This window comes from Giraffa tippelskirchi, chromosome 6 (assembly GCF_054371585.1).
Source record: "Giraffa tippelskirchi isolate mGirTip1 chromosome 6, T2T-mGirTip1v1.2.pri, whole genome shotgun sequence".
In the NCBI taxonomy this organism is placed as follows: domain Eukaryota; kingdom Metazoa; phylum Chordata; class Mammalia; order Artiodactyla; family Giraffidae; genus Giraffa; species Giraffa tippelskirchi.
In genome coordinates this window covers 86,645,276-86,671,198 of record NC_137280.1, presented here as the reverse complement: position 1 = coordinate 86,671,198, position 25,923 = coordinate 86,645,276, and the positions used below count along the sequence as shown (strand labels likewise).

The window sequence follows — 25,923 nt, the reverse complement described above, 5'->3', positions numbered from 1 at the left end:
CAAGAGCTGGTGACAGGACCCCGCCAGGCCCTGGCGACTGACTACAACTCCCAGCATCGCTCGCTCAGACCGCGGGAAGGGCAAAAAAAAAAAAAAAAAGTTTGGGCCAAGCATTCCCGGAATGCGCTTCCTGCTGGCGCGGGGCAGGGGGCGGGCGGGGAGACCGGGCGGGGCGGGGGGCGGCGCGGCCGGAGCCCGGGGCGCGCACTTAGCCCGGCCCGGGCCCCAGCATGGCCGAGCCGCTGCTCAGGAAGACCTTCTCCCGCCTTCGGGGCCGGGAGAAACTTCCCCGGAAAAAGTCGGACGCGAAGGAGCGCGGTGAGAGAGAGGGAGGTGGGGAAGAAGGGGCCCAGAACCCCGCCCGGCTTGGAAGAGGGTCCCGGGGCCCCAAGGAAGGACTGCTGAGGGGACAGGGGAAGCCCCGCGGAGCCCCCTGCGGGTCGGGGTTGGGGGCCGGGGCAGGCAGGGGTCGTGGAAGTAACGGGCCGGGGGGAGAGGGGGCGCGGACCGTTATGTGCGCTTGACCAGGGATGCCAGCTCTGCGGGCTCCTCGGGAGGCCCGGGAGGGGGCCTCACCCCTGACAGGAAATGGGGCCGAGGCTGAGCGCCTGGAGAGTGGAGGGGAGGAGGAGCTGGGAGGCTGAGAAACTGGGGCTTAGTCAGGCCAGGCTGGCGACACCCTGAGCCCTAGAGACCTGGGATGGGAGATGGGGGCGTACACCCTGCAGAGGAGGGAGAGAGGCGGTGCGTCGATCGTGGGGGCCACCTCCCAATCCCCTCTTACCTATTAGCCCCTAACTGCAGCTGCATCCACCTTAGGCAGCCGCAGAAAACTGCCCCCTTATACAGATGGGGAAACTGAGGCACGGAGCGGTTTGGGTAATTGACCCAGTGCCAGTGAAGCGACTTAACAGCTCTGTGGACTATGCTACTAAATGAAAGCCCAGAGAGACTCAGGGATTGGAAGTATGAGACGACCAGAGGAGGGAGTCGGCATGGAAGACCTTAAAGAAATGGGAGCTGCGTGGGACAGGAAGTCCCAGAAAGGAAAGGGTTAAAGGAGGGACGGCAGAGGATTTCGTGGATCTGACCTCCCCCCAGCCGTCTTCCCAGAGATTCCCAGGGTTCCCAGGGCAGAGAGAAGGGACAGGGGTGCCCACGCACAAACAGACACAGGAAACAGCCCAGGATGCCGGAGAGAGGAGGATGGAGCGGTGGGGCCCGGGGCAGGGGCGGGGCGGGGCGGGGAGCGAAAGCAAAAACTGTTGGGGTCTGTCTGGGCTAAAACACAGGGTCAGCTCCAGGATGGGGGCAAAGTTTGGAAAGAAAGGCAGCGGGGTGGGGAGTGACATGCTGCGGGTAAAGAAGAACCTGGCAGCCACACACTCGCTGTCATGCCTGCTCTGGTCTTCTAAGCAAGCTAGCCAGCATCCACCGTGGGCTGTGTGTGCCTGAGATATGAGTGCCTAGGAAGTGCTCTCATGCTGAGAACCCTTGAAGTCTCCCTGAAGGAGGGCATAAAATCCAGCCCCCTCACTCCCATATCACAGGAGGACAGTGAGGCTCAGATGGCAAGTGGTTTCCCCAAAGCCACCCACTGAGAAGGTACAAGGGCAGGGCTCCCCGCCAGCATTAAAGAGAGGCATGGGGGCATAGAGTGGGGAATGCAGGGCCCAGGCCTGGAGAAACCCCTCTGGACCTCTGAGGATGGAGGGCAGACAGACAGAGTCCTGTTTGGGACACTAGGGCGGGGAGTTGAGGGCGGGGAGCTGGTAGTGGATGAGATTGCCAGCCTGCAGCCACCCATTCCAAATGAATGTGGGGAGTGTCCGGGCTGAGGGCACCCCATCTCCCATAGGGGAAGAGCCCTGGGCTGGGGCTGCTCTGGGGGCAGTGGGAGGCTGCCTCTCACTCCCCTTGCTCTCTGCCAGGCCGACCAGCCCAGCGCCCGGAGCCCAGTCCTCCAGAGCCCCAGGCCCTGGAAGGACCCCAAGTTGGAGCGGAGGGGCCCCCCAGCCCTGAGGCATCCCGGAGCCCGGCTCACGGTGCCTACCTGCAGAGCCTGGAGCCCAGCAGCCGCCGCTGGGTGCTGGGCGGGGCCAAGCCACCAGAGGAGGCCACTCTGGGGCCAGGGGCGCCTGGCAGTGGGGAGCCTGCCGGCGAGATCTGGTACAACCCCATCCCAGAGGAGGACCCCAGACTCCCAGCACCGGAGCTCCCAGGCCCACAGCCAGGCTCAGCTGAGGCAGACAGCCCGGCCTCTCCAGGTGAGCACAAGCCTCCCACCCTGGGGCCTGCAAGGTGACTACAAGCATAATCACCCCCATCCCAAGCCCAGATTTCTGGACCCTGAGGTCTGCTGTCCCCACAGGCGCAGCCCCTGCCAGCCCCCCAACCAAAGCCTCCCGCACCAAGTCCCCCGGCCCGGCCAGGCGCCTCTCAATGAAGATGAAGAAGCTGCCTGAGCTGCGGCGCCGACTGAGTCTGCGGAGCACCCGGACGAGCCGAGAGCGCGAGCGGGCCGCCCCCGAGGGCTCCGTCATCAGTCGTTACCACCTGGACAGCAGCGTGGGGCCCCCAGGGCGGACAGCAGTGGCTGAGGGCGCACGGGGCCCGAGGGCAGGTTACCTCAGTGATGGCGACTCTCCCGAGCGCCCCGCGGGACCTCCGTCGCCCACTGCCTTCCGCCCCTATGAGGTGGGCCCCTCCGCCCGGCCGCCCCCGGCTGCGCTCTGGGGCCGCCTCAGCCTGCACCTGTACGGGCTGGGAGGGCTGCGGCCGGCGCCTGGAGCCACTCCGCGAGACCTCTGCTGCCTGCTGCAGGTGGATGGGGTGGCCCGGGCCCGAACCGGGCCGCTGCGTGGGGGGCCAGACTTCCTGCGGCTGGACCACACCTTTCACCTGGAACTCGAGGCAGCCCGGCTGCTACGGGCCCTGGTGCTGGCCTGGGACCCCGGTGTCCGGCGGCACCGGCCCTGCGCCCAGGGCACTGTGCTGCTGCCCACGGTTTTCCGAGGTAGGGTGCATGGTCCCAGAGGGGGCAGGGAGGGCACAGGATTCCGCGCCTGGCTCCCTCCTTCCTCTAGAGTCCCCAGGGTGGGGATGTAGCTTGGCCTAGGGGACAGGGCACAGGAGGTGATCGGGGCAGACCCCACTCAGGAAGTCCCCTTTGTGTCTTTAGGGTGCCAGGCCCAGCAGCTGGCAGTGCGCCTTGAGCCCCAAGGGCTGCTATATGCCAAGCTAACCCTGTCAGAGCAACAGGAATCACCCAGCACCGCTGAGCCCCACGTCTTCGGGCTGCCCTTGCCCCTGCTGGTGGAGCGTGAGCAGTCCCCTGGCCAGGTGCCTCTCATTATTCAGAAGTGTGTTGGGCAGATCGAGCGCCGAGGGCTGCGGGTAAGTCCCTCACCCCACCCTAGCGAGCCCCCAGACCTCAGAACCACTCCCCAGAACACCCAGGGTATGGAGGCCAGGCTTCCCCCTACCCTCCTGGGGAACTCTTAGCTCCAATCCCAGCCTAGACAAGGGCAGGAGCTCCCTACACCCCCAGATCCTAGCATCTAGCCCAGAACTCATGGGTCCTCTGTTCATTTCATAACATAGGATCCCAACCCTTTTGGAGCTCACAGTCTGGTGAGGGGAAAGACATGACTAATAAATCACATATATGAAACTGGCTGGGATAAGACTGAAGAAGCTGGGACAGCTTAAAGCAGGACCTGACCTGCTGGGTGGGGTAGTCAGGGAAGGCTTTCCAGAGGAGGTGACAAGTAAGCTGAAAAGGAGTCAAGGTTTCCTGAGTCAAAGGAGGTGGATGCCAGGACAAGTAATTTGGAGGGTTTACAGGACTGGGTTGTCCAAGCAGCCAGATGGGGTCCCCCATGACAGGTGTCAGAAGAACAGAAAGGCAGCCAGTGAAGTTTCAGCCAGCCCCCAACCTCTCAGCCCATTGCCACCTGAATCCAGGCCTCTGGCCCTCACCCCATAGGGCCTACATCAGTCTGTACACTGACAAAAAAGACACCTCTCTGCTCCTACCCCCAGGTAGTGGGGCTATACCGTCTGTGCGGCTCAGCAGCCGTGAAGAAAGAGCTTCGCGATGCCTTTGAGCGAGACAGTGCAGCTGTGTGCCTCTCCGAGGACCTGTACCCTGATATCAATGTCATCACTGGTCAGCTTGCCCCTTTGCTCTCCTGCCTGCTCCCTAGTCAACCTTCACCTCAAGGCAGTCCCTGTGGTCCCCCTGGGACTTCACCCCTTCTGTCGGCCTTGTTTTTACCTTCCTGCACCTGTCCTCCTCCTCTTTCCCCTCTCCCACCCCCCGTTGAAGTTCCTCAGAACCCAGGGGTGCCCTAACCAGTGTGGGCCCTATATCCACAGGCATCCTCAAGGATTATCTTCGGGAGCTGCCTACCCCACTCATCACCCAGCCCCTCTATCAGGTGGTGCTGGAGGCCATGGCTCGAGGGCCCCCAAGCAGGGCTCCATCCAGCACTGAGGGCACCCGTGAGCTCCTCAGCTGCCTGCCAGATGTGGAGAGGGTGAGTTGGGCCTGGGGGGTGGGGGGTGGGGAGAGTGGGCAGGACAGGGAGTGAACTGACATCAGCAGAATGTTTCTCCCATGCCTGGGCTGGTAATGGCCATGAATGTGTGGCACCATCACAACCCTAGTGCTGTTAGTATCCCCACTTTATAGATAATGGAAACTAAGGCCTAGGGCAGTTGAGTGAGTTACCTCAGGTTTCACAGGCAGGATGTATTGAAATTAACAAACTCTGAACAGAGGTCTGTCAACCTACCATAAGGGAGGTTCCTGGCTGTGGGATCCTGCCTCTGTGCCTAAATATCCCCATCTGTAAAATGGGATTACTACCAGCCTTGCCTAACACACAGAGGAGAAGGTTCAAGCCCAAGTTCTGCCATTTCAAAGTTGTTACCTTTGGCCTCAGTCTTCCCTCCAGCAAAAGGGGAGCATAATACTAATAGCTAAGTTCTAGCAGGATCATCTCCCAGCTATGAGACTCTGAATCTTAGCTTCCCCATTCTGAACCGCCTTAGTCTCCCTCGAGTGCGACAGGGGATCGACTTTGCCCACCGCGTACTCTCCCAACCCTCTTCTCTCAGGCTACATTGACGCTTCTCCTGGACCACCTGCGCCTTGTCTCCTCCTTCCACGCCCACAACCGCATGACTCCGCAGAACCTGGCCGTTTGCTTCGGTCCCGTGCTGCTGCCGGCGCGCCAGGCACCCGCCAGACCCCGCATCCGCAGCTCTGGCCCGGGTCTCTCGAACGCGGTGGACTTCAAGCGCCATATCGAGGTGCTGCATTACCTGCTGCAAGCCTGGCCAGGTGAGCTGGCCCCCGCCCCCGCGCCGCCGAAGCGAGCGTGGTATCCCAGACAATGCTTTCTCTGGCGGCCAGTTAAGAATCTCCGGCTTCAGGCGAGACACGCCCCCTCCTCAGAGTAAGCCAGTACCTAGTTGCCTGAGCAACCAGGTCTAGCGCAGCCAGTGAAATCCCGATCCGGTCGAAGGCCTTGCCTTTCGACAGTCCAATCAGGGGCGTGATTACCTAAGCAGCCAATCAGAGGCCTAGGGCCGCCGCTGGGCGTAACATCATCCAAGCCCTCCCTCTCCCACTGCAGATCCCCGCAGGCCCCCAGAGCCTCCGGAGCTCGTCCCGTACCTGCGGCCCAAACGACAGCCGTCGCTGCACTTGCCGCTAGCGAGCCCCGAAGTGGTGACTCGGCCCCGCGGCCGGGGCGGTCCCGAAAGCCCCCCGAGCAACCGCTACGCGGGTGACTGGAGCGTTTGCGGGAGGGACTTCCTGCCTTGTGGGCGGGACTTCCTCTCCGGGCCAGACTATGACCACGTGACGGGCAGCGACAGTGAAGATGAGGACGACGAGGCTGGCGAGCCGCCTGGCGCCACCGATTTCGAAGACGACTTCGAGGCGCCCTTCAACCCGCACCTGAACCTCAAAGACTTTGATGCCCTCATCCTCGACCTGGAGAGAGAGCTCTCCAAGCAGATCAACGTGTGTCTCTGAGCCGGGCGGGGCTGGACCCCAATTACTAAGGCTAGGCTCCTGGTTGCTAAGGCGGTGCCCTAACGACCTAGGGCGGACCAGACCTGTAGCTCAGGTCCAACTCCTGGTTACTGGGGAGTTGCCTAGCTACCAGCCAATCCGTTGCTGAGAATCATTCCCTATTTCTAGTACTCAGTATTTGGTCACTGGTTGCGAAGGCCGGGGGTGCAGGACTTTAGGGACCAGCTATTGTGGCCATCTTTTCTTGAGTACCAAGGGCTTCTCTCCTGGCTGCCAAAAGGCAGTTCTGCTTACAGGGCCGGCATCTTTTCCTTCCCCTTAGCCAGGGAAACACCAGTTACTGTGAGCATCACCCTGAGATGGTGAGACACCCTCCCAGTCAGTCCTTGCTGCTGCCAACCAAATCAGTATTAGCTTTGAGCACTGCACTCTGCTTTTCCCTCAGTGGGCCCAAGGACTATGAAGAGGTGCTGTTTGAGGCAGGATGTGAGGGGAGCCCCTCTCCTGGGCTCTGGATAGATAGGAGCAGCCTGGGGCTTATAGGAAAACAGCTGGTTTCCCACCCTCTTTTCCAGGGAAAACCCCGTAATTGCCTCAAACCAGCGAAAGTAGATAGCAAGAGTCTGGCCCTTCCCCTCCCCAATTCTTCTTCCCCATTCCTGAAGAAATCGAGCACTTATAAAACCTCCCTTTTGGAGGGGCCCCACCTGAAGTGTCAGGCTGGGGGCACTTTGGTACGGAACATATTTATTGCCTCCCTGCGTGTGTGTCTGTGTGTGAGGAGTAATGTGTATGGACATGTCTAGAGTGGGTATGTGGGGCTCTTTCAGGGACCACAGAGGGGGTGGGGGGAAGAGTTTGCAGTGCCCAGGCACCCTGAAATCCCCAGTAATGGTGCCTCAGTGAGCCCCAGAGTTCCAGTGGGAGAGTAGGGTCCCCTCCTGTCTCCCCCCTCTTTCCCTCACTTCCATCTTTGTGGACAATAAATCAATATGCACAGGTTCTGGGATGAGTACTTGGGCACCCATGGACCAGACGTGGTTTATTCAGTGCATGAGACAGGAAGCTGCAGTACTTTGGCCACCTGGTGTGAAAGAGCCAGTTCATTGGAAAAGACCCTGATGCTGGGAAAGACTGAAGGCAAAAGGAGAAGGAGGCAGCAGAGGATGAAATGGTTAGATAGCATCACCGACTCAATGGACATAAATTTGAGCAAATTCTGGGAGACAGTGGAGGGATGGAGGAGCCTGGCATGCTGCAGTCCATGGAGTCACAAAGAGAAGGACACGACTTAGCGACTGAACAACAAGTAAGGAGGGGAGAAAGGACACAGTTGAGCTCACAAAGAAATAGGCCCAAGAACTCCCCAGGGCTGTCAGAGCCTCTCTTAGCTCTGACCCAGTCCAGCCCCTCCCTGTCCTCAGGGAAGATTGCAGGGTCACTGGGCCTCATGGCTTCGGCCCAGGGCAGGCAAGGGTGAAACTCCAAGCCAGCTAGGCACAGTCCAGGGGTGGGAAGAGAGCCAAGAGCACTGACCCATGAGGCCCTACACGGCAATGGAGCCATCCCGGAAGTCCGTCCTCCCGATGAGGACGTTGACCACAACTGGGTGGCCATCTTGGCACTGCTGCTGGGCGTCACGCAGCACCTTGACCTCCTGATCCTCATTCTCTCGTGAGAGTAGGAAGCCCCGGGCCCCCAGTCCCAGGGCTGCCTTGTGGTAATCTAAAATGGAAGGGCAAGTCAGAATGGCAGAAGAAACGCAGCCGCCCATGCAGGTAGACCTGGAGAGGCATACATATTCAGCCGACCCTGAAATGGCGTTCCCCCTCCCCAACCATCCAAGCCCCTCTCACCAGTGTAAGCCAGGCCACAGGCCACATTGCTGCCCAGAGAGGGCACCTGCTCCCTGGAAATCTGGGTCCAGCCAGCGTCATTTCCTATCAAGGCAATCACTGGGATCTGCAGGGAGGGAGAGGAGGAGGCCAGGCCACGGCCTTCAGTCCCAAGGCTTGGCCAGTGGCAGGTGAAAGGCAGGGACAGGACCTCTGCCAGATAAGGAGCTCCCTCCCCAGCCCACCCCTGAGGATATCTCCCAGAACCCCAGACTCTGAGCTTCCCTTGGGTCAGCCCGCCCAGTCACCTTGTGTCTGACGAAGGTGTCAAATTCGATGAGGCTATAGCCAAATGCTCCATCCCCAAACAGGCACCAGACCTGAGGTGGGTACCAAGGATGGTTGGGCTGGCTTATGGCCCAGAAAGCAGCAAGCCTCCTGCCCCCAGCACGCTCTGACTCACCTCAGCATCCGGCCGACACAGTTTGGCCCCAAGTGCAAATCCGGCACCAACCCCCAGAGTCCCGAAGGCCCCTAGGAGAACCAAGAGCAGGTGTAAAGAGGCCCAGAGGAGTGCAAGCTGCCCCGGGTGTAGGTCTGCCCTTACCAGGATCAAGCCAACGCAGGGGCCCACGGGGCTGCACCAGGTAGGCAGCTGTGCCCACAAAGTCCCCGCCATCGACCACCAGGATGGAGTTGTCAGGCAGACTGTCCTCCACCAACTGCAGGACCCGCATCGGGTTAAGATGCTGGGCTACGGGCATCAGTGCCTTCTCCCTGTGATGGAGCAAGGCAGGTCAGAAGAGCCAGCAGCCTGGCCAGCCAGGAACCCATGACTCACCAAGTCCACTCTACCCAGCCCCCACCGAAAGGTCTGCTCCTTCTGTCGGTCGGTTTGCCGAAGCTCCTCTGCCCAGTCTGAGGCCCACGTCTGACCCCGGAGGCCCTCCACCAGCTTCACCACGAAGGAGCCCACATCTCCTGGGGAAGGAAGAGGGCACAGCTGTGGGGAGAAGGCCAGAGGCCCAAAGACAGCAGGAAGCCAACAGGCATCTGAGCAGGAGGCAAGGAAGCAGGCAGCAGGGAAGGTGGGGGGGAGATGGCCTAAGGCAAAATGGGTGAAACACCCCAGAGCCTGCCAGAACCAGGGTTAGGGCGACAGGGGTGAGGGAGAGCAAGGCCAAAGTGAGTTAGCGGGGCTTCCCTGGTGCCTCAGTGGTAAAGAATACGTCTACCAATGCAGGAGACACAGGTTCAATCCCTGGCCCGGGAAGATATCACATGCCACTGAGCAACCAAGCTCATGCACCACAACTACTGAGCCTGTGCTCTAGAGCCCAGAAGACAAACCCTAGAGCCTATACTCCGCATCAAGAGAAGCCACTGCAATGAGAAGCCTGCACACTGAAACTAAAGAATAGCCCCCACTGGCCACAACTAGAGAAAAGCCCATGTGGCAATGAAGACTCAGTGCAGCCAAAAATAAATAAAATTACAAAGTGAGTTAGAAACTCACATCAGCCTCTGTCTCCTGCCTGCCCCTTCACACCCTGGGTCACACAGACCTGTCAATTCTGCCTCTGAAACATGTCACTAAAAACACCTCTATCGTCCAAGCAAGTCTCGACAACCCAGACACACAGAGTATTGGAGAGCGAACAAATAAGCTGATGACGATGTACCTTTCATCAGCTGCATCTCAGAAATGATCACACAGAGGCTCAGAGAAGCCGAGTTTCTCCTCCCTGTCCATCCCAACTCCAGGCCTCATGGTTTCTGTCCTGGCCTTAACAGCCCCCTTGCCTCTGCCTGGTCCTCTCCAACTTGCTGCCCATCAGTTGCTCCAGTGGATCTTCCCAAACGTGAATGCACATGGTGCCATTTCTTTGCTTGACACAAGTTCCCTCTCACTCACACTGCAGGGTAGAGTTAGCGTCCTTGGAACGATGGGCAAAGCAGCACATGGAAAAGCTGTGGAAGAGGACTGAACAGGGGAAGAAGGGCCACAGCAGAAAAACTGAGACCCCAGGGCAGTTCTTAAGGGCAGCGGGCAACATGGGAGTACAGTCAGGACACGTGATCACATGCACATGCCCGGGCCTTCCCCCTGGTACACATGCTGTGTGTGCATGTGCATGTGTGCGTGTGTGCTCAGTCAGGTCCGAGTCTTTGTGACCTCATGGATTGTAGCCTGAGAGGCTCCTCTGTCCATGGATTTCCCAGGCAAGAATACTGGAGTGGGGTGCCATTTCTTCCACCAGGGGATCTTCCCAACCCAGGGATCGCACCCACATCTCTTGCATCTCCTGTATTGGCAAGAGGATTCTTTATCACTAGCGCCATCTGGGAAGCTCTGGTTTGCTGCTGCTGCTGCTGCGTTACTTCAGTTGTGTCTGACTCTGTGCAACCCCTTAGACGTCAACCCACCAGGCTCCCCTGTCCCTGAGATTCTCCAGGCAAGAATACTGGAGTGGGTTGCCATTTCCTTCTCCAATGCATGAAAGTGAAAAGTGAAAGTGAAGTCGCTCAGTCGTGTCCGACTCTTAGTGACCCCATGGACTACAACGTACCAGGCTCCTCCGTCCATGGGATTTTCTAGGCAAGAGTACTGGAGTGGGGTGCCATTGCCTTCTCCAAGCTCTCATTTACAGTAAACAATTTTAGAGGTGGTAACAACTGACCTACGAAGGGGAATGACCATTTTATGCACAATAAAAATTTCTAAAAAAAAAAAAAAAAAAAACCCTACCAGAAGCACCTACCAGTCTAAGGGACAAATATGCATCTCCGGCCAACTGGGTGCCCCATGGGGCAGGATCCAGGCCTTGGTCACCAGCACCCAGCTCAAGCCAGCTGCAGCAGAGGCCAGAAGAAAAGGGACACATACAAAAGGAGGGGCTCACCCTGCACAGCCTCTTGAGGCTTCCAGAAAATGTCTGAGTTGATCAGCATCTCCTTCCGGTTACGGTTGACAGCAATGATTTTGCTGCTACGGCTGAGGACACGGCCATAGGACAGGCGGAAGTCACACACTGTTCCTGGGGTAAGGGCACGGGGTCTCAGCAGACCGAGGGTCAGCTTCCTGGGGGGTGCCCGCCACCTTACTCAATCCACTGTGGTAGCCTGAATGCAGAAAGGTCCCCATCCCTCACCTCTCCCTGTGCCGTTGCCACCTGCAATGAGACTCTGCAGGTCCCCACTCCTGGAACCTAGACTGGCCCCAGGACCTACAGTGCTTTGGCCTGTAAGAATGTGAGAGAAGTCATGGCGTGTGTTCCTGAAGCCAGACCTCCAGAAGCCTTGCGGCTTCCATCCTTCTCTCTGGTATAACCTTGTTCCCCCAGCCCTGCATGTTTCTCATCACCCACCAAGTGAACAAGGCCAGGCTACCTGGCTGGCTGATGAGAAACATGGAGGAGGAGGTAGGGGGGGAGAGAGAACTCAGTTACCCCAGCCAAGGCCATGCTAGCCCAGTCCTGCAGCCAGTCAACCCACAAGTACACAAGCCAGCCCAACTACTGCCTTCCCACCTCCCTGACTGCAGACTCAGGGATGAGCCCTGCCAAAATGAGAAAAAAACTGTCAACTAACTCATAGGTGGGTCTTGAGAAATAATAAGCGCATTGTAAGCCACTGAATTTAGGGTGTTGTTATTACACACCAGTAGCTAACTGATAAAACTATCATGTGCCTGGCAGGATTCAGAGCACTTTATGTAAGAATATATGTGTAGTCAGTGTACGGGCTGTGTCAATGCTGTATAATGCAAACATATGCAAGTGCTGTATACACAGCCCCACAGTTGCCCACTCTCTGTGCATCCCCTTCTATGTAAAGCTGGGTCCCAGCACACAACTGCCACCTGGCAAGAAATTAGGGGTGAGAGGTAGGAGGGTGGGTGATTATGAGACTAGGTGCCAGCCAGTACCCACCTAGAGGGGCAAGGCCACATGGACAGGGAGGTACCTAGAGGGAGGGAAAAGGGAGGGAGGTTAGGAGGACGAGGCCCACCTGCCAGGACGACCACGTCTGCCTTCTTCAGGGCGGCCCTGCGGTTCTGCCGGAAGTGGAGGGGGTGGTTGCGGCCCAGCAGTCCCCGTGCCATCCCCGCCAGGAAGCAAGGGATGCCCAGGGTCTCCACGGCAGCCCTGGGGATCCAGGCATAACAGAATTGAGTGTGGCCCAGGGCCTGCCCCTCCTCCCAGGGCACCAGGGGACCAGGCATGTGACCGTAACAATAAGAGCAGGCCAGAGGCTTCTCACCGAAGCTTGTCTGCAGATGTCGGAGGCAGCAGGGCCTGGCTCCCAATTAGCATGAGGGGCCTTTTGGCCCGACTCAAGATTTCTACACAGCGCTGAACCTGGGGCAAGAGGTGAGGGCTCAAAGAACTGACCTCAGGCCAGCAGGAGGCCCCCAAGATGACAGCCCCAATACTGATTCCGAGAGAAGCCACTCAGCATGTGGCAGTGGTTGCAGGGGGCGAGGTGGAGGCTGTGGAGGGGAGGCTCCCTGGCCAGGGAACAGATAAGTCACCTGCTGGGGGGAGGCCTGGGGAATGTCCAGGGGCAAAGGCCCCTCAGGCTGAGGCTCCCAAGCTCCTGCAAAGAGGTTGGCCAGGAAATTCGCTAAGTACCTGCAAAGAGAAGAGGAAGAGGCCATTACCAGGAGTAATTACTAGGGTTTCAGAAGCTGAAGAAGGGCCCAGAAAGGGACGGGAAAGGCAGGACAGGAACAGAGGTGGATGAGCAATGGCCCGGGGACACACAGACCCCAGTGGCCAAGTGTCCAGTGGCCTGTTTCCCCTTGGAAGCTTCCGGTGACCATCCCAACATGACACAGACCTTGAGAAACAAGGGCCACAGGCTGGAGCACCAGAATCGGGCCAGAGCTGCTGGGTCAGACAGATGTGGGCTTGGGTTGTGGCTCTGCTGCTTCCTGTGTGACTCTGGTTGAGTGACTTAACTTTTCTGAGCTTCCTCCTCTGTAAGATGTAAAAGGGACCATCTCTCCCAAGGTCCAGTGATCTATCCACTCAGGATATAAAGCACATTGCAAACACTGTACTGTTCTCTAGGCACTAAGTCGTGTGTGTTCAATTCCCTTGCAACCCCATAGACTGTAGCCTGCCAGGCTCCTCTGTCCATGGGATTTCCCAGGCAAGAATACTGGAGTGGATTGGAATTTCCTTCTCCAAGGGATCTTCCTGACCAGGGATCGAACCCACATCTCCTGTATTGGCAGGAAGATTCTTTCCCACTGAGCCACCAGGGAAGCCCAAACTCTCCATTAATGGGAGTTATTTAACAACGTCTGTACTCTTGTCTTTCTCTGGCTTCTGACATCTCCTTATTCCCTGGGTCACAGGGCCCTGACTCTCCACAAGGCCTGGTGCAGGGCCCTAGAGACAAAGACTAATCCGGCTCCTTCCTGCCCTCAGAGACAAAAACACACAAGTGGGCATCAGCTGGATAGAATTAGTCAGAGCCTGAAGCTTCTGTTTCTCTTTTGAGGAGGAGTAAAGATGGCAGAAAATGAGAACAGGAACCATGGGAAACTATATGTGGAAAGAAGGCAAGGCATAAGTCAGCCTTAGCAGGGTAGTTCCCTAATCATGCTGGAGGAAGGCTGGGAGACACCTTGCCTTCTGCTTGATATGACTTTGGACTCAGTTCTATTTTTTTTTTTAACTTTTAATTTGATATTGGGTATAGCCGACTAACAATGTTGTGATAATTTCAGGTGGACAGCAAAGGGATTCAGCCATACACGTGTATGTATCCATTCTCTCCCAACTCCTCTCCCATCCAGGCTGCCACATAACATTGAGCAGAGTTCCCTGTGCTACACAGTAGGTCCTCGCTGGTTATCCATTTTAAATGCAGCAGTGTGTATGTGCGTGCATGCATGCTAAGTCACTTCAGTTGTGTCTGACTCTTTGCGAAGCTATGGACTGTAGCCCGTCAGGCTCCTCTGTCCATGTTATTCTCCAGACAAGAATACTGGAGTGGGTTGCCATGCCCTTCTCCAGGGGATCTCCCTGGCCTCGGGATCTAACCCAAGTCTCTGACATCTCCTGCATTGGCAGGCAGGTTCTTAACCACTAGCACCACCTGAGAAGCCCGGTGTGTACATATCCATCCCAAACTCCCGAACTATCCCTTCCCCTCATCCTTCCCCACTGGCAACCATAAGTTTGTTCTCTAAGTTTGTGAGTCCCTTTCTATTTCATAAATAAGTTCATTTGTATCATTTCTTTTTAGATTCCCCATATAAGGGATGTCATATGATATTTCTCCATCTCTATCTCACTTACTTCACTCAGCATAACAATCTCTAGATCCATCCATGTTGCTGCAAATGGCATTATTTCATTCTTTTTTTGGACTCAGCCCTATTCTTATTTAAGGTAATAATGATTAATTCTTTTCTACTTCAGCATATGCTTTGCACTATCAAAATAATCTCACTTTATTTTTCATGAAATCTTAGTCTAGAGAGAAAAAGCAAAGTTTGTCCACCTTACAGATGAGGAAGCTGACATCAAGCAAGGTCTAATCACAATATACACAAGTCAAATCATTATGCTGTACGCCTTAAACCTACACTGTGCTGTATGTCAATTAGATCTCAATAAAACTGGAAGAAAAAAAAAGAGAGAGGTTTAATCATTTGTTCACAGCTAGCTAGTGGCAGTTCTGGGATTTGAACCCATCTCTCTGGACTTTCATTTCACTCCAGCTACGTTACAGATGGAACATAGCTGTGTGGACTAAGCACTGAAGGTTCCTTCCGGCTGAACCCTAGTGGACCATTAACAAACTGGACAACTGCATACAAGTCATTCAGCTGCCTCGGATCTCAGTTACCTAATCTGTGAAATGGGCTGAATAATACCTCTGAGTCTTAACTCTAGGGGTTACTATAAAAGACATGTGAGTTAACCTGCTACACTATGAGCTGGCCTTCCAGGTGCTCCTCACATGCCCAGGGAGCAGGGACCTGTCTGTCCTATTCGTGCCCATCCTGGCACCTAGCACATAGTGGCACTCACTAAATATTTGGAGGGGGAGTAGAAGGCAGAGGGGCAAGGACAGGCAAATGGAAGGGACAGAAGGGGAAGAGGAGGAGAACTGATTCTTTCTGTGTCCTGTTCCAGCCAGGTCCACCTCAGTGGTGACCAGAAATGATCCCTCTCACATCCCTCTGCTCAGTCTATGCCCCTACTTACAACCTTTTTTAGCCTCTCAATGGAAAGAAGTTCCTCCATGAAACTTGCAGCTCTTCCAGGAAAACCTTCAAGCTTATCCCACGCCAGGCCTGCTACCCTGCTCTCTCCAACACCCAGGCTACTCACCACTCAAAAATCCCATAGGAGGCCTCAGAGTGAACTATGCCCATGTCGTGGGCCTATAGGGACCCACTGTCCCATTATCCTGTCCTGCTGCAGGTCCAGACACTCATATGAGATCCACCCACATCCCTGCATTCCACAGCTACCACCTAGATTCCAGGCCACCATCATCTCTTAGCCCAGGGACTGCCACACCTCCTCCCTGGCTTCCCAGCTTCCACCTGACCCCAAAGTCCACTCTCTGGCAAGAGCCAGAGGGATCGTTAATAAAAACCCAAACCAGGGCTTCCGTGATGGCTCAGTGGTAAAGGATCCACCTGCCAATGCAGGAGACATGGCCTCAATCCCTGGTCTGGGAAGACCCCACATGCTTTAGGACAACTAAGCTCAGGTGCCACAACTATTGAGCCTGTACTGTACAGCCCGGGAGCTGCAACTACCGAAGCCCACACGCCCTAGAGCCTGTGTTCCGAAACAAGAGAAGCCGCTGCAATGAGAAGCCCACAAACCGCAACTAGAGAGAGTAGCCCTGACTTGCCACAACGAGAGAAAAGCCTGTACAGCAGTGAAGACCCAGCACAGCCAAATAAATAATAATTAAAAAAAAAAAAAAAAAAAAAAGCAGGGTATCCCATGCCAGTGCTTAAGGTCCTGCAATGGCTCTCAAATCAAAAACAAAGCCCCAGGGACTTTCCTGGCAGTCCAGTGGTACTTGCTTTTCAATGCAGGGGTACAGGTTCTATCCCTGGTCTGGAGGGTAAGATCCCACATGCCTCGAGACCAAAAAAACACAAAGCAGAAGCAACACTGTAACATATTCAAGACCTTTTTTTAAAAAAATCACAGCCATATATTTAAAAAAGACAAAGCCCCAGGTCTGCTCAGGCGCTTCTGCTGACTGCTCTCAGCTCAGCCTCTACCCTTCTCCCCTTTGCTCACCTGCTGCCACCACATGGACCACTTTGCTTTCCCAACCCACAAACTTCATTCCTGCCTCAGGACCTTTGCATATGCTGTCTCCTCTACCTAGAACACTCTCCTTGTGGCTGGCTCCTCTCAAACTAATGTGCAAATCAGTGAATGAGTCAAAGAAAGGATGGGTGCTGGCAGGGATCTGCGGGAGAAGCCAGGGAATATGGGAGGGAGTGGTAGGAGCTGGGCTACTTACCAGTGGACCACTCGATCCATGAGGCCTTTGGGCGGCTTAGCTGGCATCACCTCCTTCTGAACCATGAAGTAGGGGTACAGCACGTCCAGAGGCAGCTCCACAAACACCGGGCCTGCGTGGAGACAAGGAGAACGCTCAGTCTGCTGTGCCTCCCAGGTCCCCGGGCGGGACCACTGCCCAGCCCCCGCCCCACCACCTACCGGGTGTGCCCGACTGTGCAGCCGCTATCGCGGCCCTCAGGGTGGGGATGATATCCCGCACTCTCCGCACAGAAGCACAAAACTTGCAGAGCGGCCGGAACAGGGACATCTGATCAACTGCCTGGAGCGCACCTCGATTCTAGTAGAGACAGAAAGAAGTCCAGGAAGTCAACACAGGAGCACTTCCGGGCTCCCTGGGGTCCCTGCCACCTGCCCCTACCCCCACCAGGAAAGGGCACCTGCAGCAGGGTGCTGGCAGCCCCACCCAGGAGCAGGACTGGGGACTGGGCTATCTGGGCATTCTTCACCGCAGTCACTGTGTTGGTGAGGCCGGGGCCTGCCGTCACTGCTGCCACGCTCACCGTCCCTGGAACACAGACCCTGTCACAGCTGGGTCCACCCTCCCGGCCACATTCCTCCCCGCCTCAAAATAAAAACCCTGCCCCCTCAAAGACATCCCAGTCTCACCAGCCCCCAGCCCTCCTCGTTCTGGCCTCACCTGTCAGGCGGGCTACAGCATCGGCGGCAAACACGGCTGTGACTTCGTGGCGGGTGTCCACCACGCGGATGCCCAACTTCTCACAGGCCACCAGCAGTGGCGAAATGTGCCCACCGACCAGCGTGAAAAGGAAGCGCACGCCGTGGGCCTTTAGCACGGCTGCCACATTCTCCCCACCATGCCGGATGCTTGCCGTGTCCACCTGGGCCAGGAGAGGAGAGGAGTGAGATTGTCAAGGACCAAGGTGCGGGAACCAGGGCAGGTGGGAAGAGGAATTATCCCCCTCCCCCAGGAAGGAGGGGAGGGGCAAGGTGGGAAGGAAGGGGAAGCTTGGTGTTGCTTTGTTGTTGTTTAGTCGCTAGATCGTGTCTGACCCTCTTGCAACCCACATGGACTGTAGCCCGCCAGGCTCCTCTCTCCATGGGATTTCCCAGGCAGTAAACATTGGAATGAGTTACCTTCCTTCTCCAAGGGATCTTCCCGGCCCAGGGATTGAACCCACATCTCCTGCATTGGCAGGTGGATTCTTTACCACTGAGCCACACCAGGCATCTTATCAGAGCCTCCCGATAATATATCCTTTTACAACTACAGAGACCAAGACTCCTGAGCAAGATTCAAAGTCCCATAGAATCAGTACGCTCAAGGCACCTGTGGCACAAGCAGGAAGAGAGGTTAGGGAAGGTGGATCCACAGAACCCAAGGGAGCTTGGCCAGAAGCCACCAGCTGGGACTCCAGAACAGCCTGCCCTCCAGTATCAGGGCCTCACAGGAGGAGACTGCTGACTCCAGTTTCCCAGGCCCCTCCCACCCACTGGACCAGGCCCTGCTCACAGGCTGCCAACCACCAAGTGCCTAGAAGGGGAGCAGCCTGCGGCAAAGACAATGCTGGGGCTTCCCAGCCCCAGCTTCCACACAGCCCTGTACACCAGAGGCCTTTGCCACTGTTGTGTTGTTTAGTCACTCAGTCACATCCGACTCTTTTGCAATCCCACGGACTGCAGCCTGCCAGGCTCCTCTGTCCACGGGATCTCCCAGGCAAAAATACTGGCCATTTCCTTCTCCGGGGGATCTTCCCAATCCAGGGATCAAATCCACATCTCCTGCATTGGCAAGGAGGTTCCTTGCCACTGCACCACATGGGAAGCCTGGGCTTTGCCTTAAACCTTTACAAATCCACAAGGCTAGTGGCGCTGCTCCAGGTTAAGAAGGAGACTTCCCTGGTGGTCTAGTGGTTAAGACTTCGCCTTCCAATGCAGAGGGTGTGGGTTCGATCCCTAGGCAGGGAGCTAAGATCCCACATGCCTGGTAGCCAAAACACCAAAACATAAAACAGAAGCAACACTGTGTAACAAATTCGGTAAAGACTTAAAAAAAAAAAAAAAAAAAGACAGGGAGAGGCTCTGGGAACGGGTGAATTTCTGAGAGGAGCCAAGTAGTTCAGAGCCAGGTCTGTGGGGTCACTTCTTCCCCATACAGGTCACCTAAGGCAAGCCATCACACACCCTCTCTGAGCCTCGGTTTCCACTCGTGGAAAATGAAGACAAACTGTTGGGTACTTGGGAAAATTGCTCTAAACCGTTGAGCAGAGCAGACAGCTACCCTCACAAAACTGTCACGGCCAGCCACATTCTCTGGGGCCTGCCCTCAGCACTCTGACTCCACCGTGTTAGGGAACATCGCTCTGTGAAAAGGACTGCGGGTCCCTAAAGAAGGGGTTAGGTGGGGTGTGGTGTGCCGGGCAGCTGTAGTTTCCCCGTGGCCTCTTCCTAGAGGCAAAGTCCAGGGTCCCCGAAGCAGTTCCGCAATAGCAACCGGATCCTAGAATTTCCCGACCCAGTCAGTCGCTCTGCATTAATCGGAACCTCATTCTCCCCGCCTGTGAAATGGCTTAGCTGGAAACGGTGCTAACGGAAGTCCACTCCTTTGACTGCCCCCGGCCCGCCACCCCTGTATGCCCCCGAACCTTGTGCATCAACTGATAGAAGAGCCCCAGGCGGTGAGCGGCGCCCAGCAAGGCGGCCACTAGCGTCCCGAAGGCCAGGAGCAGGAAAGAGGGGAAGAAGCCCCAAGCTGGGGCGGCAGCTGCCGCGGTCTCCATGAGCTGACACCTAAGGAAGAGAGGGGAGTGCTAGGACTTGGACGCGACAATTAAATTATCCAGAAGACACTCCGCCTCTCCCCGCCCAGATCCAGGCCACGCCCCTTGTCGCGCACACCTATACGATCCCGCCCCTTACACCTCCAGGCTCCTAACCAGGCCACGCCCCTTGCAACAGTAGCCCACTCCCCCGCTCCTTACATTACCACGACCACCTAAATTAGACCAACACAGGTCAATGAGGCGACAACACCTCCAATTATTTCCCACTTACCTGCTTCTCAAGGGGTCGGCAGGAAGTCCCGCCTCTCTTTGACATCAAGGACCAGAATCGTAGTCCTAGTGGTGAGCCCACCCCCCAAGTCAGCGTGCATGACCCTCTCCTGAAGCCGGACCCCTCCCCTCCAGCGAGAGCCTGGACTCCAATCTGACTCCCGACTCCAGGCCGAGAGTCAAGGTCAGTTCGTATCAGAATGCTCCTCCTACCCCTGTGGCACTTTAACCTTCATCCGTAGGAAATGGCGCTGACTCCAAAGGAATTCAGCGCCCTGTGTGTCACGTGACCAGCAGCACGACTTGAATGGGCTGGGCCAAGTACCTGTGTCCTTGCCCCTTTTGGCCACTGGGATTCGGGACCCGCCTCCGCGCGTGCGCGGAGCCCTAGCCACTCTCCGGGACACAGGCCCCGCCTATAAGAGCTCTGTCTCTACTGGCCGCCTCTTGCACAGGCTCCGCCCTCCCTCGCTTCTCATTGGCTGCGCTGCAAGCCTCACACACGAATACCCCCCTTTTTTTTTTTAACAAGAAGCCACGCCCCCCTACGACTTTCCGTATCCGGGAGTCTGGCGGATCCGCCCAGCTCAGGTCTCCGCTTGGCCCCAAGTTGCTGGCCTACAGATTCCAGGCCTTCCGAGCCCAAACCGCTTTCCACAGCAGGCATGCTGTATGCCCCTTCATGTTGGCCCAGCACGGACGATCACAGACCCCTTACCCAGTGTCACCATCCGTGATCTCACCCCAAACAAACACTGCTCCTCGCTCTGGCTCCAGACTCGGCCTCCCACCCCACCGTAGTTCTGCAAAGGCAGAGGCCCGCCCTCTCTCCCCTAGGCCTCCACTATTTCCCTTACCCTCGTAGGCCCTGCCCACTTCCTGCAGGCTTGGGGTTTTTCTGCTTCCAGGGAAGGAGAGGGGACACTCTACGAGTGGTCCCCGTTCCAGCCCGCGTTTCGCCTCACTGCAGCCTTCTGGAAAACGATCTCCCCATCAGTAAAGGGGGAATAATTATGGTACTCAACGCTCTGCTTCTCTCCAAGACAAATCCTGCCGTTTTATCACTAAACGAGTCAACTTCTGGGATTGCCCTTTGAGAATTCTACCCCATCATTTGAGAATTCTACCCCATCATTCATATTCTGTAGAATCATTCTATTGCAGAAACCAGTGCTCGAGAAACCAAGCACCACACTCGGAGAGTTGGAGAACTCAGATTTATTACACCAGCGGGCCCAGAGGAGTTAACACTACAAACTCTGACCCCTGAACAAAGGGGTTACAGTTTTTATACACAAACCGGCATGATTAAGCAGATTTGCTGGCGTTTGGCGATTGCAAACAGCAGGACAAGGGTGAGATAAGCTCCAGTTCCTAGTATTGTGAATCCTCACTTTCTGAGACCTATGTGATCCAGACTTTGCATCCCTGCAAGCTGAGTTACAGAGGCAGAAGGAGCAGGAGGTTATGTAAAATTATAACTTTTCCTCTTCAATTCCACCCATTAAAACAAAAAAAGCTTCCATCGGCCCCACATTCTCCACGTGTTACTGTCCATTTGCTTCTCTTTTTAGCAAAATCCACCTATGCTTTCTGTCTCCAAGAGTTCTTCTATTCCCTTTGTTTTAAGAGAACATACATTGAATAATCCCCTGGAGAAGGAAATGACAACCCACTCCACGTATTCTTGCCTGGAGAATCCCATGAACAGAGAAGCTTTAATTTTTAGTGATTATTGATAGGTACATTCTTTTTAAATTTTTATTTATTTATTTATTCTTGGCTGCACTGGGTCTTCCTTGCTGCACAGGGGTTTTCTGTAGCTGTAGGTGAAAGGTTGTTGCTGAACCATAAAAGACACCAGGATTCTTGGCCTCTGGAGGAGAATTCAATCCGGGGCCAGAGATGACGCTTGATCGCTCAGAGCTTTTCTGTAATAAAGTTTTATTCAAGTATAAAAGAGATAGAGAAACCTTCTGACAGAGACATCAGAAGGGGGCAGAAAGAGTACCCCCCGCCAGTCTTTAGCTGGCAGAGGAACCAGAGATCAAATTGCCAGCATCTGCTGGATCATCGAAAAAGCAAGAGAGTTCCAGAAAAAACATCTACTTCTGCTTTATTGACTATACCAAAGCCTTTGACTGTGTGGATCACAATAAACTCTGGAAAATTCTGAAAGAGATGGGAATACCAGACCACCTGACCTGCCTCTTGAGAAACCTGTATGCAGGTCAGGAAGCAACAGTTAGAACTGGACATGGAACAATAGACTGGTTCCAAATAGGAAAAGGAGTACGTCAAGGCTGTATATTGTCACCCTGCTTATTTAACTTATATGCAGAGTACATCATGAGAAATGCTGGGCTGGATGAAGCACAGGCTGGAATCAAGATTGCTGGGGGAAATATCAATAACCCCAGATATGCAGATGACACCACCCTTATGGCAAAAGTGAAGAAGAACTAAAGAGCCTCTTGATTAAAGTGAAAGAGGAGAGTGAAAAAGTTGGCTTAAAGCTCAACATTCAGAAAACTAAGATCATGGCATCTGGTCCCATCACTTCATGGCAAAGAGATGGGGAAACAGTGGAAACAGTGGCTGACTTTATTTTTCTGGGCTCCAAAATCACTGTAGATGGTGATTACAGCCATGAAATTATAAGACGCTTACTCCTTGGATGGAAAGTTATGACCAACCTAGACAGCATATTAAAAAGCAGAGACATCACTTTGCCAACGAAAGTCCGTCTAGTCAAGGTTATGGTTTTTCCAGTAGTCATGTATGGATGTGAGTTGGACTATAAAGAAAGCTGAGCACCGAAGAATTGATGCTTTTGAACTGTGGTGTTGGAGAAGACTCTTGAGAGTCCCTTGGACTTCAAGGAGATCCAACCAGTCCATCCTAAAGGAGATCAGTCCTGGGTGTTCATTGGAAGGACTGACGTTGAAGCTGAAACTCCAATACTTTGGCCACCTGATGCCAAGAGCTGACTCATTTGAAAAGACCCTGATGCTGGGAAAGATTGAGGGCAAGAGGAGAAGGGGACAACAGAGGATGAGATGGTTGGATGGCATCACCAACTCAATGGACATGAGTTTGGGTAAACTCCGGAGTTGGTGATGAACAGGGAGGCCTGGCATGCTGCGGTTCATGGGGTCACAAAGAGTCGGAATATGACTGAGCGACGGAACTGAACCGAAAGCAGCTGATAGATTGCCAGATAAATCAGGAATATATACACAACATTCAACCTTAATTATACCACAGGTCCCTCCTTGAGCAGCTGCGAGCATGTCCAAAACCATTTTAATTTGAATTACTGCTTCTGTTACTTTTATGAAACTGGTGTTTACATAATATGTAACCCCATGCTGCTGCTGCTGCTGCTAAGTCGCTTCAGTCGTGTCCAACTCTGTGCGACCCCACAGATGGCAGCCCACCAGGCTTCCCTGTCCCTGGGATTATCTAGGCAAGAACACTTGAGTGGGTTGCCATTTCCTTCTCCAATGCATGAAAGTGAAAAGTGAAAGAGAAGTCGCTCAGTCGTGTCTGACTCTTAGCGACCCCATGGGCTGCAGCCTACCAGGCTCCTCCATCCATGGGATTTTCCAGGCAAGAGTACTGGAGTGGGCTGCCATTGCCTTCTCCGGGTAGCCCCATGACCCGAGTCTATTGACTGCAGGTCTGGCTTACACCAACAGAGCAGGGAGAGATTATGATTGACAAGAGAAAGGAAAGTCTCTTTTGTTGTCCCAGAAAAGAGCAGAGTGGTTTAAAATCTCCTTGGTGGAGCAATGACACACACCAGGGTAGTCCATCCATCACCGAGGCATAGCCCCACATACCCAACAGTTGGAGGTATTGTGGAAGTCCAGCATAGGAATGTGCATGTTGATGAGGCCAAGCAGCAGGAGTTGATTATGCAGCTTCATCCTCAAGGGGCTCATCTGGGATCTTCTTTTTCTTAAGGATGATCTTGGTCTCTCCAGGGTCAGTGGGGTCCCTCTGTGCAGTCCACTCAGCGTTTTCTGGGTCTGTGTGGTAAGCTCTCTTCACCCTCGTAAGATGGATCCAAGGGGCAAAACCTGCAACTTTAACTGCCGTAGCGGTAGTTAGAATAACAGTTTAAGGGCCCTTCCACCGAGGGGCCAGTAAATCATGTTTCCAGTCTTTGACCCATACTTGGTCACCAAGCGTAAACTTACGAATCTGTTCCCCAAGGGGGAACAGCACCCTTTCTTGTACAAACTTAGTTACCTGATTTATTATCTTACCCAGTTCCATCAGCTGCGAAATCTCTTCCCCTCTTAAAGGCAAATTTGTTGACACCTCTTTTATTATGGGAGGGGGCCTCCCATACACAATTTCATATGGAGAATAGCCTTAGGACCGTGGGGTCATCCTGAGTCGGAGCAGAGCCGTTGGAAGCAAGTCCACCCAGGAGCAGTCAGTCTCTATGACCCACTTGGAGAGTCTCTTTACGTGTCCAGTTGGTTCCTCCCACCATCCCAGAACTCTGGGGCCATGACCAGCAGGTAACGGTAGTGTCGATGAGGGTTCATTTCAGTGAAGTCCACTTCTAGGTGTTCAAAGGGTAGCGTGCCTTTCAGCTGAATCCCCGGAGGTTTTTGTCTGTGCCGAGAGGCAGCATTAACCTGTGAGCAGCCAGTGCAGTTCTGAGATTCTGTCTCTGGTACCAGTAATTTGCCGGTTGGCGAGTCCCACCATCCCTTTTCAGTCTTGATGGCCCCTTCCACTTGGGCTAGTTGGTTTTAGGCTTCCTTGGCAGTGTATGACTGCAATGCTTTCTGGTTCCCAGACAGCATCTTTTGACAGCTGGAGGGCCCGGATTAGAGCCTATAGTTCGACCCGCTGAGCAGACCAGTGTGATGGCAGAGAGCTAGCCTCAACAATGGTTTCTTCCATGACTACTGCATATCCCGACAGTCGTTGTCCTTGTTTCACCAGGCTGGTGCCACTGGTGTACAGGACCCAATCTGAGTCCGTGATTGGCTGGTCTCTCAAGTCAGGTCTGCTGGCATATTTCCTTGCAATCATGTGAGGGCCCACCTTCTCCCACAGGAAGGAGAGTGGCCGCATTCAGGGCCTGACGAGGCTCAATAGTAACATGGGGGTTCTCATATAACAGTCCCTAGTATTGAGTAATCTGGGATGTCGACAGCCATTTATGGGGGTCCCCTTGCAGGAGAGTGTTGACTCCATGCGGGACCTTTATGATCAAATCTTGGCCCAAATTCAGCTTGGTTGCCTCCCAGACCAGTAAGGCAACCACAGCAACTGCCTGTAAGCATCCCAGCCACCCAGTGGCAACATTGTCCAGCCGTTTCGGGAGATAAGACTCAGGTCTGTTGCATGTCTCCATAGTCTGGGACAACACTCCCATAGCCACCTTGTCTTTTTCAGTCACGTGAAGAGCAAACGGCTTAGCAGGTCTGGCAGGCCCAAGGCGGTGCTCAAGTAACTGTACTGGGTTTGAGTTCTATTACCACTGGGACTTGTTTTGCAAACCTGGGGGTGTGGGAGTGGTTGTCTTCTGCCCAGATCTCAGGGAATCTGTTGACTTAACTCTTTCTCTCCACTGTTGAGCCCATCTGGTTTCCCTTCCAGGAGATCATGCAATCTCCATTCATCTTGAGGGGTTACCGAGAGAAAGAGTAAATAGGTGGTTGAGCCCACTCGAAGAGTGGGTCTTTTGTGGGGGGAAAGGTCACTTGTGCCCCCAGTTTAGACAGCGAGTCTCTTCCCAACAAAGGTACTGTGCATTCAGGGATGTATAAAAATTCATGAATCACTTGGTGCCTCCCTCCCATCTGACATTTTCGGGGTAGGCTTGAGACACAAAGGCTGCATTTAAACACCATCTGAGACCCAGCAACCTCTGTTTGATTCTGGTGTCTCCTTTCCCCTTCCTGTCAGTACTCACTGGGAGAGGCGGGTATAGTTTGGGCGGTTTAGCTGGAACCGGATCCTGGAAATGTTGGCCAGAGGTTTCTACCACCAGGATCGGAGCCTGCCGAGCTGGCAGCTCTACAACCTCCGGGAGAGCTGGCGGAGGAGCAGCGGCCGCTGCAGGAAATTCCCCTGGCCCTGGATTGGGCATTAAGGCGGCTTCCGGTCCTGGTGGAGCACTGGGCGGCGGGCGGGTCATCATCCAGTGTGGGAGTGGGGGGGCAGGTCATCCTCGTCCAAATCCTGCGAGATCCCAGAGGGAGAAGGGGGATCGGCGTGTCTTCACCTGCCGGTCAGCATGGCTGCACCAGAACACCACGTGGTCCAAGACTGTTTCTCCTTTAAAGTCCGTTCTGTCTTGGTGGGCTTGATCAGGTGCGGATGAAAACACAGGTGGGTTAAATATCCCATGTCCCAGGCTGTCTCCGGAAAAGCCAATTCATACTCACTTATGTATCCCCCTAACTCTAGCCTGA

At 54.9% G+C, this 25,923-nt stretch overlaps 4 protein-coding genes across 10 annotated transcripts in view; 1 reads left to right on the top strand and 3 right to left on the bottom strand.

The window, feature by feature from the left end:
• Positions 1-5,840, bottom strand: part of SLC1A6 (solute carrier family 1 member 6) — a 156,733-nt gene extending 150,893 nt beyond the window's left edge. For 2 of the 3 annotated variants that reach the window (XM_081501254.1, XM_081501258.1), the window contains exon 1: positions 5,687-5,840. The gene's annotated coding sequence lies outside the window, so the exon portion shown is untranslated. The remainder of the gene's footprint in view (positions 1-5,686) is intronic. The other variant, XM_081501252.1, reaches the window with a different exon arrangement.
• On the top strand, positions 175-7,051 carry SYDE1 (synapse defective Rho GTPase activating protein 1). Of its 3 annotated transcripts, XM_081501237.1 has the most exons (9): positions 175-318; positions 1,932-2,267; positions 2,372-2,697; positions 2,824-3,016; positions 3,182-3,396; positions 4,045-4,171; positions 4,381-4,541; positions 5,125-5,350; positions 5,646-7,051. In XM_081501237.1, the coding sequence occupies exons 1-9, from the start codon at positions 231-233 to the stop codon at positions 6,047-6,049; spliced, it is 2,076 nt and encodes a 691-aa protein (XP_081357363.1). In that variant the 5' UTR covers positions 175-230; the 3' UTR covers positions 6,050-7,051. The 3 variants fall into 3 exon arrangements, with proteins under 3 accessions (XP_081357363.1, XP_081357364.1, XP_081357362.1); XM_081501238.1 differs by having other exon boundaries at positions 2,112-2,267; positions 2,372-3,016; XM_081501236.1 differs by having other exon boundaries at positions 2,372-3,016.
• Positions 7,052-7,053: 2 nt separating this feature from the next.
• Positions 7,054-19,856, bottom strand: HACL2 (2-hydroxyacyl-CoA lyase 2). 3 transcript variants are annotated; one of them, XM_081501241.1, is made up of 16 exons: positions 19,803-19,856; positions 19,070-19,214; positions 17,104-17,305; positions 16,844-16,971; positions 16,605-16,743; positions 16,405-16,516; positions 12,419-12,518; positions 12,148-12,245; positions 11,896-12,032; positions 10,788-10,922; positions 8,751-8,865; positions 8,492-8,661; positions 8,348-8,418; positions 8,193-8,264; positions 7,906-8,011; positions 7,054-7,774 (listed from the first exon to the last, which is right to left on the bottom strand). In XM_081501241.1, exons 2-16 carry the CDS (start codon positions 19,202-19,204, stop codon positions 7,596-7,598), a joined length of 1,899 nt encoding a protein of 632 aa, XP_081357367.1. In that variant the 5' UTR covers positions 19,205-19,214; positions 19,803-19,856; the 3' UTR covers positions 7,054-7,595. The 3 variants fall into 3 exon arrangements, with proteins under 3 accessions (XP_081357367.1, XP_081357365.1, XP_081357368.1); XM_081501239.1 differs by lacking the exon at positions 19,803-19,856 and adding an exon at positions 19,479-19,761; XM_081501242.1 differs by lacking the exons at positions 11,896-12,032; positions 12,148-12,245; positions 19,803-19,856 and adding exons at positions 11,817-11,850; positions 19,479-19,761.
• Positions 19,857-23,955: 4,099 nt separating this feature from the next.
• The window catches only part of LOC145510809 (olfactory receptor 10T2-like), a 29,373-nt gene continuing 27,405 nt past the window's right edge, over positions 23,956-25,923 (bottom strand). The window contains exon 3 of the mRNA XM_081503002.1: positions 23,956-24,109. Coding sequence (XP_081359128.1) covers positions 23,956-24,109 — 154 coding nt within the window. The remainder of the gene's footprint in view (positions 24,110-25,923) is intronic.